Genomic DNA, 16,450 nt, shown 5'->3' on the forward strand with positions numbered 1-16,450 from the left:
CTGCTTCTGACCTCGTTGGAATCACTCACATCTTATGCGGTCAGGAGGGGGCCTGAGCGGGTAATGGAGGGTTCAGGCCCTGGGTGCAGAGGAGACAAGGTTAGCTTCTGGGAGTGAGTGCACAGTTTAGGGAGCATTTGGGAAGGTGGAACAAGTTTGGCCTAATTGAAGCCTGTAAGAGTGGAGTGAAAGTTGGCCAAGCAGCCATGGATGGATGGGCCACAGTGTGGCCTGGCAGTTACGGGGTAGAAGCAGCAAAAGTGCAGGATGGCTCGGCTTGGGGGCCTGGCAGATGGGGCAACAGACAGAGGGAGAGGTGCAGATGCTACAAAGGCAGCAGTGAGAGACGGTCAGCCCTGGGCTCCAGGTGGGGTGGGCAGGCCTGGAAACCAGGCGAGAGGAGGGGAGGGTAGACGGGCGGGGAGATGGCCAAGAGGAGGAGGTTTTGTAGGCTTGAGGGGTTGGGTGGGGGGCTGAGGGGAGAGGGTGTGTTTAGGGAAGGGCAGCTCAGAGCTGGGGATCTGGGAAAAGGAGCAGCGTTGAGTGGTAACAAGCACCAGGGTCTGGTTTCGTTGGCAGTGGCTTGAAATGGAGGAAAGAGACAAGCCAGGGAGGTGGAGGGTGTGATGATGGAAAGGTGACTTCCTATCCGGTGGAATTCTGTCCAGAGAGACGACTGAGAGGTGATGGTGGAATTGCTCATTTAAAAAAATAATAGGGGCTTCCCTGGTGGCGCAGTGGTTGCGCGTCCGCCTGCCGATGCAGGGGAACCGGGTTCGCGCCCCGGTCCGGGAGGATCCCACATGCCGCGGAGCGGCTGGGCCCGTGAGCCGTGGCCGCTGAGCCTGTGCTCCGCAACGGGAGAGGCCACAACAGAGGAAGGCCCGCATACCACCACCAAAAAAAAAATAATAATAATAAATTTATTTATTTATTTTTATTTTTGGCTGTGTTGGGTCTTGGTTGCTGAGAATTGCTGATTTTAAAGAGTGCACTGAAGCTAAACCCTGTCTGTCCTCCCCGCACCAGGGAGTCTGTGAAGGAGACTGGTGACTGCCGGAGCCCGAGGGGAGAGAAAGACCATCAGCCTCTATGAAATGTTGGCTGCATTACAGGCGATATCGGGACTTTTGCGCAAATTATATAACTTAGTTCTCATAGTGACCCTCCAGGGTAGGTATTGTCCATAGTTTACAGATGATGAAATTGAGGTGCAGCGAAGTGAAATCACTTGCCCTGGGTTCACAGAGTGAGTGGTGGAGTCAGAATGGGAAGCCAGGTTTAGCTGATGCCACAATCGCGACTCCGTTTATGTAACTGTGTTCGATCCTTTAGGAGGATTATAAAATCTGCAGGTAAGGGTTTCCCTGGTGGCGCAGTGGTTAAGAATCCACCTGCCAATGCAGGGGACACGGGTTCGACCCCTGGTCTGGGAAGATCCCACATGCCGCAGAGCAACTAAGCCCGTGTGCCACTACTGAAGCCTGCGCTCTAGAGCCCGCGAGCCACAACAAGAGAAGCCACCGCGATGAGAAGCCCGCGCACCACAACGAAGAGTAGCCCCCGCTCGCTGCAACTAGAGAAAGCCTGTGCGCAGCAACAAAGACCCAATGCAGCCAAAAATAAAATAAATAAATTTTAAAAAAACCATTCACTTTATAGCAGTACACCATATAGACTCAATAAATATTTGTTAATGTTATTTAAAAAAAATAGAAAATCTTCAAAAGAAAAAATCTGCAGGTAAGAGGTAACTAGTCATAGTGGGAGTAGTTCGTTCGTTCCCTGAGGATGAGATGGTGTCTCTCCCATTCAGTCCCAGGTCCCCTTGGCTGACATGAAGCTGTTCTGTGCGGTTTGCTTGTCAACTAATTTGACTTAGTGATCAAACTGTGCAGTACTTTGTGCATTCTGGATTTTAAAAGTTTTTGTTTATTCATTATATCAAATTTACCAGCCTATGAGGTGAAATGAAGACTTTATGTAGTTTTTATATGTTGCACAATAATATTTCTTCAAATAAATCTCTCCTATAAATTAAAAAAAAAAGCCACAAACAGCCCACTGCCTGACACATAGTGGGACTCAGTAAATTCTTGCTGAATGAATAAGTAAATCCACTCAGATCACTGAGAAAAGAGGTACAGGGAACTTAATTCCTATCAGTTTTCAGGAGTCTAAGCGGAGAGTGGGATGAGGGGATTTATAACTTACCTGGAAGGCCTTCAAAGTGCTAGAAGCCCTTGTAACCAGTGGAGGTAGTGGGGAGGGGTGTTAGACAGTTAGAGTTGACTTTGGAACTGCAGAATGTGGATGAGGATGCAGGGGGGCTCCAGTCGATGTGGGCTTTCTATCCACGAGGCTAGAACCGTGGGTGGGAGCCTGCCGTCTCCCAGGAGGATGTGGGCCTCACCACTTGCCCTCTGCTTGCCGAGCTTTACAGATCTGGTCTCAAGAGACTGGAGGAAGCCAGCTTCCAGGCTTTCTGCCCGGAGGCAAATTTTCCTCTTCCCACAGTACAGCTGGAGATGTCCAGGGAGGCTCATCCAAAGCAGGAGGCTGTGTCCACTCCTCCAGGTCTTGTAAATTCCACCCTTCAAGCAGGAACGCTACCAACTTGGTCCAAAAAAACCCTACAGAGAAAATCCCTTATGAAAATGCTCTTCTGAGAAAATGATTTTACTTATTTTTGTTTATTTTACTTATTTTATATTGGAGTATAGCTGATTAACAATGTTCTGTTAGTTTCAGGTGTACGACAGAGTGATTCAGTTATACATATACATGTATCCATTCTTTTTCAAATTCTTTTCCCATTTAGGTTATTACAAAATATTGAGCAGAGTTCCCTGTGCTATACAGTAGGTTCTCATTGGTTATCTATTTAAAATATAGCAGTGTGTACATGTCCATCCCAAACTCCCAGTCTATCCGTCCCCTCACCCCTTTCCCCCTGGTAACCGTAAGTTCGTTCTCTAAGTCTGTGAGGAGAAAGTGATTTTAGACGTCTTTGCTAAGAAAAACTTGGTTTCTGTTGAGAAATAGCATTGAGGCAACTTAAATTACAATGAACTAAGACAACGTCACTAGATTCTCTAATTGTAAGTGAGAACCACCACTAAGCTGCTCGTTTCCCTTTTTGCTTTGGCTTCTAGGAAATTCATCTGCAGCAGTTTTTCTTTATGGTTGGACTATTTCTAGACTCGTTTTCCTTAGCCCTTGCATCGTCTTATAGAACTGTAATTTCAGTTGCTTCAGTACCTTGTGGAAATAAAACAATTAAATGCAGAATAATACATGGAAGTGAAGTGCCTCCCTGTGTTCATCAGGGTGGAGTCTTCTGCAAAGAAAAGGGCAGTCGTTGGCCCTCCTGGGCACGAGGGCCACTAGGTGGCACCAAAGCCTTCCCACAGCCATTCGTAGCCAGGCGATTTGGCCTGAAAGCGTTTCTGTATAAGCATTTCTGGCCATTTCTTGGACTGTGCTAACCACGTTGAGAGCTGCTCCTGTCCAGAATGCACTAGGTTTAGTTCTAGGGTCTGGGCAAAGCTGACCTAAGGGAGTCTGGCTGGCTGGCTTTCAGATGTTCAACCTATGAGATCAAATAAGGTGGGGCAGCTCTAGACTAGGCCAGCTGGGGGCTGTGCCTTCTCCATGGGAGCAGCTCCATTTTCTACACCATCCAAGGCAGTGGGAGGTGGGGCCCTCATCACAAACGGAGAGTTTAGGGGGTGTGTTATAGAGGCACAGGGAAGGGGCTTTTCAGCAGCCCCGGGTGTTCTGGTGACCTCTGTCTGACGTGAACATACTGCTCCTAATACTGGGAACGGAACTGGGCAACAGTTATCACACCTGTAAAATAGAAACTGGCTTTTAAGAAGACCCAAGGGTGCTGACGTTACCATTAATGTTTGCCTCTGTTATTCACTAAGAGAAATTATGTCATTTAAAGCCATTTTGTATCTAGGCCTCTATGCCCAAGACTAGAAAACAGCCTTCAGTAGAAGTTGGAAGAATGTAATTCTACAAAAACCTTTAAATTCAGGTTCTTGAACCTTCCTGAATCTATCTGTTATAATAATTGTGACAAAAGATGTTTCCTTTGAGGATCCATTTTTATTCACACCAGTTTCTCATGTTGTTTTCTCAAGCCTCTAATAGTATCTGATCAATTGTGTTTCCAGAGAATTAAAGAGAAGCGGAATCCTACAAATCAGGAGGGGGCATTTATGTCCAGACTGGGAACGTGGTGCGACGTGGCCCGGGGCAGGGTGGGGAAGGTGACCAGCCAGCTATTCCCACTGCTTGCCTGAAATTCAGACTTGGGATCACTGGCCAGAACTGGTCATGATAGCGTTCTGAGGGCTTGGAAGGGAGAAGCTCTCAGCAGTTTATTTGCTCTTAAAAATCTCTTGCAGGAATTCTATGAGTCTACTCAGGTGCCTCTTACCTGGTGGATTGGAGAATTCATTCATCTTCAGAAAGCCCAGTAGGGGGATAGGAAGTACCTGCATTTCTCCTGATTCACAAGGGTCTAAAGAGATCAGCCATGGGTTCAAGGGTCTTCCCAATACAAGTAAACATTTGGCCTCACCTGGAAGGCGCTAGACGGTGGAAGCCCAGCAGGCTTCCATGTGACCGCTCCCCCGTCCTCGGGTCTCAGGGCTCAAGCAGCAGCCAGTGCTACAACCTACTTTGTACTCCACACATCAGCCCCTCGACCGTCACAAAAGTCTCTTTGCTGGCTCACCACCCTCCCCCGTGGGTGACCCAAGATGATTTCAGTAGGGCTCGCTCTCCAGGTCCATTAGGGACCCCTGAGAAACATTTGATCTTTAAAGCAGATCCTAGGTGGTATGTAGGGTGGGCCATGGTGGAACCGTGAGCAGTAATTTGGGGAGTCTTATTTGGAAAAGAGGCAAGTCAGGGATGGGCTGTGAACTAGACCGGGGCACTTACTAACACCCCCGCCCCCCCAGGGCAATGCTAGGGGGAACTGCAAGGTCAAGGAGACGTTTTGTCCATTAAATAACAAAAAACTAGGGTTAAAGTCTAGATGTCCTCCATCACAGAGCCAAATCCAGGCGAACAATAAACTTATGAGACAACCTCAATGTTTTTTTTAATTGAACAAATTTATTGAGCACCTACAGTATGCCAGCATCTATCACAATAATAATCCAAAAGAGTCAGGATCTACCAGTGGGTATCAGGAGCCCTCCTGGATGAGGACAATGCTAGCGGTGGGTCAGAAAAGGGAGTGACGCCGTCGGTAGTGTCTCCGTGACTCCCTCTCCTCAGAGTGACTGCCGTCTGTGAGGAGGGGAGCATCTGAGTGTGGTCTGCGGTGGGCTTCTCTCCCCTTCTCCCCTTGTATTACGGCGGGCACCTTGCATTTTCTGCTTTTGAAGGGGTTCGCTGACATCTTTTGGGGTCACTCAGTTTGGTAGACTACACTGTGCTGAGGCAGGGGTCGGTGAGAAAGGATGGGGGCAGAGCGCACCAGAGCTGTGCTCTGAAGCATCCGTAGGGGGTGTGTGTGAATATTCTGAACTGAGGGCACTGATGAAGGGTGAAGACAGGAGGAGCCATCACCCGGCCGTGGGTCTCCTCGTGGATGCCTCAGTGACTTTTGCTATCCTGAGCTTGTCTCCTGCTCCTTGGGGCTGCGTCAGCACCCTGACTGATTAGCGTGTTGTTTTGCATCATCAGCTACCGTCTGTGAGTCACATTTCCGGGCAGCAGGTGGACAGGCAGCGGCCTTCCAGGCATCACCTCTGCAGAAAGAAGCCCCACGCTGCTCTGAGCCCTGTGGTTCTGTAGTCACCAGTGTGGCCCCTAGAGTGTATTTTCTTGGTCTCGGGCACCACAGCAGCAACCCTCTGGTTCTTTTTTTTTTTTTTTTTTGCGGTACGCGGGCCTCTCACTGCCGTGGCCTCTCCCGTTGCGGAGCGCAGGCTCCGGACGCGCAGGCGCAGCGGCCACGGCTCACGGGCCCGGCCGCTCCGCTGCACGAAGGATCCTCCCGGACCGGGGCGCGACCCCGCGTCCCCTGCATCGGCAGGCGGACTCTCGACCACCGCGCCACCAGGGAAGCCCAACCCTCTTTATCGTTCTTCATCGTTGACTGTGGCTGAGATCTCACATCAACGTCAGTCTAGCACAAGGGTTGGCAAACTACGACCTTTAGGCCAAATCCGACCCTCCACCCGTTCTTGTAAAATAAGTTTTCTTGGAACTCAGCTGCTCCCATTCATTTATATATCACAGGCTGCTTTCACACTATAATGACAGAGACTGTATGGCTGGCAAAGCCGGAAGTATTTATCATTTAGCCCTTTAAAAAAAGTTTGCTCACCCCGGTCTAGAATTATAGAAGACCATATTTTTATTTACTTAAATCAGAGCAGAATATTGTAATTCGGAGTCCGGGAATATGCGGGACGTTCGGGGTAGGAGGTAAGGTTCTCATTACAGGGATGGCAAAGACTTGAGGCTTCAGCTCGAGTCTGATAGCTGGTAACGGCTGCCAGGAGGACGGTGTTGAAGAGGATTCTGAAGCTGTGTCTGGGCTGGTGTGGGCGCTTCCAGAGAGGTGTAAACTGGGCCGTGAGTCATTCAGGCAGGGAGTACCAGGGTGGGACGTAAGCGAGGCAAGTCTGTGCTCTTCTTCCCCAAAGGTATACAGCAACTAGGGACAGCTCGGCGTTGTCCCCGACGCCAGCACTTGGCACTGTAGGGGCTGGAATTGTAAACATACCCTTACTGGAGTGGGAGAGAGGTGAGATTTAAATACTGTTCACGCTGTGACAGAAGCAGGCAATGGCAGGAAAGGCCAAGGTCAGGTTAGAGCTCCAGCTTTAATTAAGGCTCCTATGCACGCGTGCAGCAGTGTTGGTTCAGGACAGCGTTTTGTGTGAAGCTTCCCGCTTGGAGAAGAGGGGAGTGCATTTATTAACCTGTGCAATCAAAACGCCAAATTCAAAATTGTTATGAATTATTTAGAAATGAAAAAGGGTGTGTGATGATGCATGTTTACTGGAGAAAGCAGTGTAAAATGTGGCTCCTGTCATTTACATAGATCTGTGTGTATATAGCCCTTGGACTGTGGTTTTAAAAATTGAAGCAACTTAAGAATACCTACCCACTATGTCTAATAAGCTACTATTCTGTAACTCCAAGAACGATTCCTCCTCATTGATCCAGACAAATCTAGGCAGCGGCGTCTTCTGTAGACCCCCAGCTGTTACAGCGAATGTGTTTGAAAGATGTATGCAAATCTAGTTTTTGGAACTCAAAATCGTATTATAAATGCACTACAGTGACTCCTTTCACTGTAACGGTACCTGGAAATTCTCAGGGCCACTGCTCCCTGGTAAGGTAAACAGATATGGAGAAGCCAGTAAGGTGGAATTATATGCACTAATCTCTCATACAAGTCACTTGGTATCTTTCTCACATTCAACGTTGTGAAATCAACTCCAGCTGACTAGGTTTTCTTCCCATTTCAAATAATTATATGAAGCATTTAAATAAGTGCACTAAACCATATCTCAAATGGAACTGAGTATTCAAAACATATATCTTATGCGTTAAGTTTGCTGAGAATTTATTTGCATAAAAATCCCAGTATTTTTCCACTGAGCCCACCACCTCGCAGGTAAGAATGGTGGTGTGTCAAATGTGCTAATGATAACGACCCCGTGAGACAGATAATTAGATTCCGGAGGGACCTGGGGAAGCGGGGCTGAGCACACGGGGGGGCGTGCAGACCCCAGAGGGGCAGGGGCACCTGAGCCTGGGGTCTGAAAGACAAGAGTGGGGTGTGTTCAGATGTAGAATTCCTCCTCCGCGTCACTGTCCCCGCCTCCGGCCAGCACTGAGGGTGGCAGGACGCCTCTGCCAGTCTGCTGGGTGTCAGGAGCATCGTAAGGGAGTTCTGGGGGTGACTCTGGGAGCCAGGAGGTGTCGGAAGCTGGGGAAGTGGTGACAGCTGTGGCCGAGGAGCTGGAAGGCCCTTCGGTGAACCGAGGGAGGGCAGCCCAGGAGGCCTCTGTGGTCACGCCGCCCCCAGCGGGCAGGGGTCCTTCTCTGGAAGCCCTGCGCTCTGCCCAGAGGCTGCTGCCTCTTTCGGAGGGGAGCAGTGTTTCCGCGGGGCTGCAGAACCTGCTGGGTGCAGAGTATGCAGAGACCACGGACAGGTCGGAGGAGGAGAGCCGCAGCCCCGTGTCCACGTCCGTCTCCTGGGCCCCCTCTAAGTCATCGATGGAGAGGAGGTGGCCGTGCCTCCGCTCCGACGCCCTCTGCCCCGGGCCGTCTGTGTTTGCAAACCACCGTGGTTCAGCTGAGGAGGCCGGGGAGGGGTGTCCCGTGGGCAAACAAAACAAGGACTTGCTTCTCTGGAAAGACCAGGGGAGGCTGGGAGGGCTGCCGGCTGGTCTGGCACAGTCCTGCGGCTGCCGGGTAGGCAGGCCTGTCTGGCCGAGCCCCAGGTCTGAAGTGTCCATCGGGGGCTGCGGGCCGCTGCCAGGGGTCCGGCTCTGTGCAGCGGCACTCGGAGAAGGCGTGGACCCAGCTTTGGTCTCTGAGGCGTGGTGAGCTCTGCTGGGTTTAGGGCACTTCCTGTGTACCCTCTGTGCCTGCAGGGGGGGGGAAGAGGGCATATCACATGAGTGCAGGACTGGCGGTCACCGGGGACGGGGATTCCACTGTTAACAGAACGTGAGACACATTTCCTGATGACTGGAAGCTTCCGGCAATGTCTCGGCAATAAAGCATCACCAGAAATTTCATTCTCCAAATTCTAAAGCAAAGACAGAGGTAGCGGAGCTTGGGGGAACGCAGATCAGACTTCTCAGTCTGAGCAGACATCCCCGAACCCAGGGGGAGAGGCAGTCCCTTGTCACGACAGGGAACGGTACGTCTTCCAGTGCACACGCAAGGAGGCTCAAGAGATTAGCCACACGCGTGAGGCCTGGCTGAGCAGGAGAGGGGAGACAAGAATTACCATTCAACGCCAAAAGGTTGCTTGAAGGATTTATCTCCCTCCAACCAAAGCCCCACTGTTTGAAAATACTAGTGACGGCAGGATGGAAGGATGGGGATGGGACTTGACTCCAGTGCACGTGTGAACCTCAGGACACATCCTAGGGGTGGCCTATGATTCAGGGCAGTAAATCTTCAAAGAGTGCAGGGCTATCGGGAAATTGGCATTTATTTACTGGCTCTAAGGAACTCCACAATACTCCTCTATTTTGCCTTTCAGAAACTGGATGGGAAAGGGGGCGGCTGACTACTGACTAACCCCGTGGATGCCCCACAGGGCTTGGACAAGCACTTGCACCCTTTAACACTCCGCCCTGTCCTCCTAGTCTCCCCGACCTTCCCTGCAGCTCTGCAGGAAGCTGTTTCTGCTGCACAGAACTGGGGCTTCACTTTCCATGCTCCTGCCCCCCTGGGGCTGCTGCTCTCAGGTTCTCCCCCTGGTCTGGCTCACGAGGCCTACAGGCCAAAGTCTGGATTACTTACTACCCAGATAATGGATCTGGGGACAGGGGGTCTGACTCTGCTCTGTATAGGATTACCTGATTTATGGATCCCTGCAATAAGAGGGCTGAGTGCAGTTTACTCTAAGGGGTAGTTCCTGGCACCCAGCAGGCTACGAGACGTTGGCTCTTCCCTGGACAGGCAAGTCCCCCACCTCCCTGTTAGACGGGAACCTGGTTTTTTTTCCACAGCCACCTAGGAAATTTTATTCAATGCAATATACACTTATTTGTACCTATTACAGGTAAAGGAGGAGAAACGACAATGAGAGGGACTGTCCTCAACCACATGAAACTTGTATCTCATTGACAGGATCGCAGACAAAAAGAACTCGGACAAGGGCGTGTGATGACAGGCACGGTACTAGGGCGAAGAGGGAGAGGCCGTGCCTGCGCGCGGGAGCACAGGAGTCTTCGGTTGGAGGTGGCCGTGGAGATGGGCGGCTGTCGTCCTAGTGGGTGGCACGCGTGGAGAGGAGGCTGTGCTGGAGAGAGAGGCCAAGACAAACGGGCTGGCTGTTGGCAGGTAAGCAAGGGAGTTGCAGGGGGCGGGGAGCAAGCAGCTCCGCTTGATTACAGACCAGGTGCCTGGAAAGCAGTGCTGTAGGTCAGCCTGGGGATGGAGTCTAGTTATCGGTCAAGGAGACCCTGACCATGTGGGTAAGAAATCCACATACTTATCCTTCTGCTGGGGCCATGTTCACTCTTGATTATGTTTTTTTCTATAGGACCATTCCTTTCACTGATTTCTTAGATCTTTTTTTGCCTAATTCCAGATATCTCTTAATCCTATAAACAGACCGACTGACTCATTGTTTTTCAATCAACGTTAACTGAGAGTGTTATAAGCAGAGCTCCTCAACTGGTGTGTTTAAGCTTTGCCTGGGTTATAAAGGTGTGCTGAGGACTGATCTCTGTCACCAGCAGCCTCTCGTACCACAGAAATATTATCGTTTCCTATGTGCTCTGATGTGAAAAAGGTCTGGAGGACCAGGCACAGATAATTTTGAATAAGACACGGTCTTAGCCCCCCACCATTAACAATACAACGGTCAAGTGTAATAAAGCGAGCCACGATGATAAAGTGAGCGGCGATATAATGGGGGCGTTTGGGGCACCAAGGGGGGAGGGGTTGATTTTACAAAGGGGGTGAGGCAGCACGGGGAGAGGGTAGAAAAAGCTTGCCTTGAAGTCACGACTGGACAAAATCTTGGAAGTGGAAGAGGGGTTTGCCAACTGGAGGGCAGTGGGCGTGGCATGGAAAGGCACACAGGCACAGAGACAGCCTGAGCAGAGGCTGGGGCCATGAACCAAAACAAGAGGCGAGCCCTGAGAAGTGAGAGGAGCCTCGTCAGGGGCGTGCTGTTGTGTGCGCAAGCTCCCTCTCCCTCTATATATTCTTTTTTAGATTCTTTTCCACTTTGGTTATTACAAGATACTGAATATAGTTCACTCTGCTACACAGTAAATCCTTGTTGTTCATCTATTTTATAGACGGTAGTGTGTATCTGCGAATCTCAAACTCCTAATTTATCCATCCCTCTTGCCTTTCCTTTTTTGGTAACCAGAAGTTGTTTTCTATGACAGTGAGTCTGTTTCTGTTTTGCAGGTAAGTTCATTTGTATCATATTTTAGATTCCACTCATAAGGGATAGCATATGATATTTGTCTTTCTCTGTCTTAGTATGATAATCTCTAGGTTCATCAATGTTGCTGCAAATGGCATTATTTCATTCTTTTTTATGGCTGAGTAATATTCCATTGTATATATGTACCACATCTTCTTTATCCATTCATCTGTCGATGGATACTTAGGTTGCTTCCATGTCTTGGCTACTGTAAATAGTGCTGCTGTGAACACTGGGGTGGATTTATCTTTTCGAATGACGGTTTTCTCCAGATATATGCCCAGGAGTGCTGGATCATATGGTAGCTCTATTTTTAGTTTTTTAAGGAACCTCCATACTGTTTTCCATAGTGGCTGCACCAATTTACATTCCTGCCCATGGTATAGGAGGGTTCCCCTTTCTCCACACCCTCTCTAGCATTTATTATTTGTAGACTTTTTGATGATGGTTATTCTGACTGGTATGAGGTGATACCTCAGTGTAGTTCTGATTTGCATTTCTCTAATAATTAGTGATGCTGAACATCTTTTCATGTGCCTGTTGGTCATCTGTATGTCTTCCTTGGAGAAATGTCTCTTTAGGTCTTCTGCCCATTTTTTTGATTGGGTTGTTCGTTCTTTTGTTATTGAGTTGTATGAGCTGTTTGTATATTTTGGAGATTAATCCCTTGTCAGTTGCATTGTTTGCGAATATTTTCTCCCAGCCTGTGGGTTGTCTTTTCGTTTTGTTTATGATTTCCTTTGCTGTGCAAAAGCTTATAAGTTTGATTAGGTCTCATTTGTTTACTTTTGCTTTTATTTCTATTGCCTTTGGAGACTGACCTAAGAAAACACTGGTATGATTTATGTCAGAGAACGTTTTGCCTATGTTCTCTTCTAGGTGTTTAATGGTGTCATGTATTATATGTGTTATATTTAAGTCTTTAAGCCATTTTGGGTTTATGTTTTTGTATGGTGTGAGGGAGTTTACATGCAGCTTCTAGCTTTCTCAACACCACTTGCTTTTTTCCATTGTATATTCTTGCCTCCTTTGTCCAATCCTAATTGACGGTAGGTGTGTGGGTTTATTTCTGGGGTCTCTATTCTGTTCCATTGATCCATATGTCTGTTTTTGTGCCAATACCATGCTGTTTTGATTACTGTAGCTTTGTAGTATTGTCTGAAGTCTGGGAGGGTTACTGATCCTCTTCTTAATCCTCAGTCTCTAATTCTGTGTGTGGGGTGTGTGTTTGTCCACATGACCTGCTGTCTTCCTGCCCAACAGGCTCTGTATAGCATAATGAAATTCTCAAGCTGTTCTGCTAAGGGTGGTTTAAGGAGCTGAAGGTCAAGAGCAGCAATTACGGAGATTTCTGATGGTCTAAATTATAGATTCTTAAAGAATATGATGCCAAATGTTTTTAGTACAGGTTATAAGATACGGTTCTCGTAAAGATCACACTCTGCAAGACCATTCTATGTGCATTTTATGTGCATGGGGACCTCGCTGAATATGGCACGGAAGGTGCCGAGCCAAACTCGTTCCTCCTGGGGTATGACCCACTCACCAGGGCTTGCTGCTCTGTGCTCCAGCATCCCCTGAACTCCCAACCCAGCCATTCTGACTCTGTGCTGTACCGCTCTGGTTAGTGATCCATCTTCTCTGCAAGGCTCTGTGCTTCACGAGGGAGATCTTGCTCAGCACATACCCTGACCAGTACCCGATACACAGCAGGAACTTAAGCATGAATGAAGAGTCACAGCTTTGGGATGGGGAAAGGAGTGGCGTCAGAAGGCCCTTGTGTACCTGGGAGGTGTGACAGCTGAGTAGCTGTTGAAGAGACAAACCAGTTTTCTCAATCATTTGAGTTCGGCTAAATAAGAGAGAAAATAAGTCATGAGGCTCTTTAGAGAAGGAAGTCCTCAGGTACAGAGGCTGCTTCCAGTGGGGGGACAGTGTTTATTAATTAAGATGTCTATCTTATTTTTCTGAAGGGCTGAGTACCCTGGGTGCCCCAATAAGTATGTATCACCCTGTAACTTGCATGTTCAGAGTCTTATTCGAGGGGCATGCTCTGGGTGAGCATGCTTGCAGTCTGAATCTGCCTGAAAGAGGAAGCCTCTGTGAATACTGCTCCAGGAGAAGCAAAAGGCCAAGGTTCCAACTTGAGGAACTGTTTGGAGACATCTGAAGCTTTCCACTGTCAGAGACAGAGCAGTGTTAAATTAGACTCAAAATCAGGAACAGCTAACAGGACGAATCCTTGGTGGTTTCACAGAGATGTTCATCACTGTGCTCTTATTTTTTTAGCGCATCGTGAAGGCAGGAGTCCAGATAAATCCTAATATCTGCTTTGAGGAGAGGTGGTACCCAGTGTTTTTCACTGGACGGGTGCCCACGTGCACCGTAGAGGTGCCTGCTGGGCAGGTGGGATTCCAGTTGGCACAGCGCTGGCCGGTGATGATGCAGGATCCTGGGGTGGGGAGTTGGAGGAGGGTGGCTGCGAGGCTTTCACAGCCCCTGCTCCCGGCGTCTGCCCAGGGCTGCTGTGCCGGTGGGATGTGCCTGCAGCAGATCTGGTGGTTTTCTCCAGCTCTGCCTGGAGGCAGAGAAGTCAGCTTCTAAAAGCAGGGTCTTGTCTGTCTAATGACAACTCACACGTGCAAAGGATGGCCCTTCTTTTGGTGTCCTTCCCATGGCAATGGCTCCTTTTCTGACCTTTCCTGTCTGCCTGTCTGACTTGACCAGGAACACTAGAATCTGAGAATGAACCATCAAAGATGTTTCGAGAAGCTCTTCCCCAGTGGACTTTTCCAGAGTGAAACAACACTCTGGAAAAGCCTCCTTCCTCCCCCAGCTTTCGGCTCTCAGGGCTGCCCTCTGGAGCTTCTCCATGTGACAGCAGCAATGTACCCTGAGGATGGCTTCCTTTGCTTCTCTTTGAAGCAGTGCAGGCTAGCTGACTCACTGGAATCCAGTAGTTCCCTCTTCGCCGTTTATGGAACTTTCTCTAACGAACACAGTAGCATTACATCAGTGACTCTGCCTAAAGGCAACCAGCCGGGGAGATTTGGTTGTGTCCCTGAAATCAACAAAAAGCTGAAATGCAGTAAGTGACCCATGAGCTTCACATGGAACTTCGAGCCTGGGCAGTTTGCAATGGAAGGAGTAAAGAGGCCTTTTTCAAGGATCAGGGTGTCTCAACAGACACATAGACAGAATCCCTAGGAAGGCTGATTCTGTCCATGACCCAGTAAGCCTGGGCGGTGTCTCATGGGTCGATCATGGTCAGGGCATTTTCTCTCACCCTCACACCTCCTCTTTCCAAGAAAGGTCATTTCCTCCTGTTCTGTCTTGGGCAGAAACACAACCAGTGTGGCACTGTCTGTTACGTAATGAGACAGCAAAAGACCTTTTAACCCAGGGACTAATAAGAATTAGGGGCAGTCTCAAGGAAATTGGGCAACGGGTTCACATGAGAAACCAGATTTTTGTTCTAAATAAAAGCATATTTTGCTTCTCCTTTCACTGTCCTCTGGGTAGGTTTCATATACCCACTAAGAGTACTACCCCCAGAAAAAGCCTATGTTGCCTTCAAAAATTTTTTTAAATTTAATTAAAATTTTTATTGAAATATAACTGACATATAACATATTAGTCTCAGGTGTACAACATATTGATTCATTATTTGTATATACTGTGAAATGATCACAATAAGTCTAGTTAATCCATTACCACATATAGGTATGTTTTTTTCTTGCAATGATAACTTTAAATCTACTCTCCCATCAACTTTCAATATACAAAACAGTATTGTTAACTATAGTCACCAAGCTGTACATTAAATTGCCAGATTTATTAATTCTATAATTGGAAGTTTGTACCTTTTGGCTTCTTTTTTTTTTTTTTTTTTTTGCTGCACTGTGCAGCATGTGGGATCTTAGTTCCCTGACCAGGGATCGAACCCCGGCCTGCTGCAATGGAAGCGCAGAGTCTTAACCACTGGACCGCCAGGGAAGTCCTGGAAGTTTGTACCTTTTGATCACCCACCCATAACAACCACCAGTCTCTTCTCTGAATCTATGAGTTAGGTTTGTTGTTGTTGCTGTTGTTGTTTTAATTTCACATATAAGTGAGATCATATGGTATCTGTCTTTCTCTGGCTTATTTTGCATAATGCCCTCAAGGTACATCCATGTTGTCACAAATGACAGGATTTCACTCTTTTTTATAGCTGAATAATATTCTACTCTGTGTGTGTGTGTGTGTGTGTGTATACACACACACCACATCTTCTCCATTCATCCATAGGTGGACCCTTAGGTTGTTTCCATGTCTAGACTATTGTAAATAATGCTACAATCAACATGGAGAGTGCAAATATCTTTTCAAGTTAGTGTTTTCATTTCCTTCAGATAAACACACAGAATTAAAACTGCTGGATCATATGGTAGTTCTATTTTTATTTTTTGAGGAACCTCCACACCTTTTTCCATAGTGGCCACACCAACTTACAGTCCTCCAACGGTGCACGAGGGTTCCCTTTTCTCCACATTCTCACCAAGACTTAGTATTTCTTATCTGTTTGATAAAAGCCATCTAACAGTTATAAGGTGGTATCTAAACCACTTTGTGGTTTAGATTTGCATTTCCCTAATTATTAGTGATGTTGAATATCATTTCTTACCTGTTGGCCATCTGTATTTGTTCTGTGGAACAATGTCTATTCAGACTTTCAGCCCACTTTTTAATCAAGTTGTTTGCTTTTTTACTATTGAGTTGTATGAATTCTTTATATTTTTTTTAGATATTAACCCCTTATCAGATATATGATTTGCAAATATTTTCTTCCATTTGGTAGGTGGCCTTTTCATTTTGTTGATGGTTTCCTTTGCTGTACAAAAGATTTTTAGTTTGATGTAGTCCCACTTGTTTGTTTTTGGTGTCAAATCCAAATTACTGTCACCAAGACCAAAGGCAAAAGAAGTAAAAAATAATCACAAGGAGCGTATCACCTATGTTTTCTTCTAGGAGTTTTATGGTTTCAAGTCTTATGTTCAAGTCTTTCATCCATTTTGAGTTGATTTTTGTATATGGTGTAAGCTTTCTGGTAGCATCTTTAGGATTCTCTACGTATAGTATCATGTCGTCTGCAAACAGTGACAGCTTAACTTCTTCTTTTCCGACTTGGATTCTTTTTATTTCTTTTTCTTCTCTGATTGCTGTGGCTAAAACTTCCAAAACTATGTTGAATAATAGTGGTGAGAGTGGGCAACCTTGTCTTGTTCCTGATCTTAG

General features: G+C 47.5%; 1 protein-coding gene across 2 annotated transcripts in view; it reads right to left on the reverse strand.

Annotated features, from left to right (window-relative positions):
* Nucleotides 1-5,153: 5,153 nt before the first annotated feature.
* FAM124A (family with sequence similarity 124 member A) overlaps nucleotides 5,154-16,450 on the reverse strand; it is a 108,748-nt gene continuing 97,451 nt past the window's right edge. The window contains exon 4 of one of the 2 annotated variants that reach the window (XM_024126059.3): nucleotides 5,154-8,639. In XM_024126059.3, coding sequence (XP_023981827.1) covers nucleotides 7,830-8,639 — 810 coding nt within the window. In that variant the 3' untranslated portion in view covers nucleotides 5,154-7,829. The remainder of the gene's footprint in view (nucleotides 8,640-16,450) is intronic. The other variant, XM_055089517.1, reaches the window with a different exon arrangement.

Source organism: Physeter macrocephalus, chromosome 13 (genome assembly GCF_002837175.3).
Source record: "Physeter macrocephalus isolate SW-GA chromosome 13, ASM283717v5, whole genome shotgun sequence".
Classification (NCBI taxonomy): domain Eukaryota; kingdom Metazoa; phylum Chordata; class Mammalia; order Artiodactyla; family Physeteridae; genus Physeter; species Physeter macrocephalus.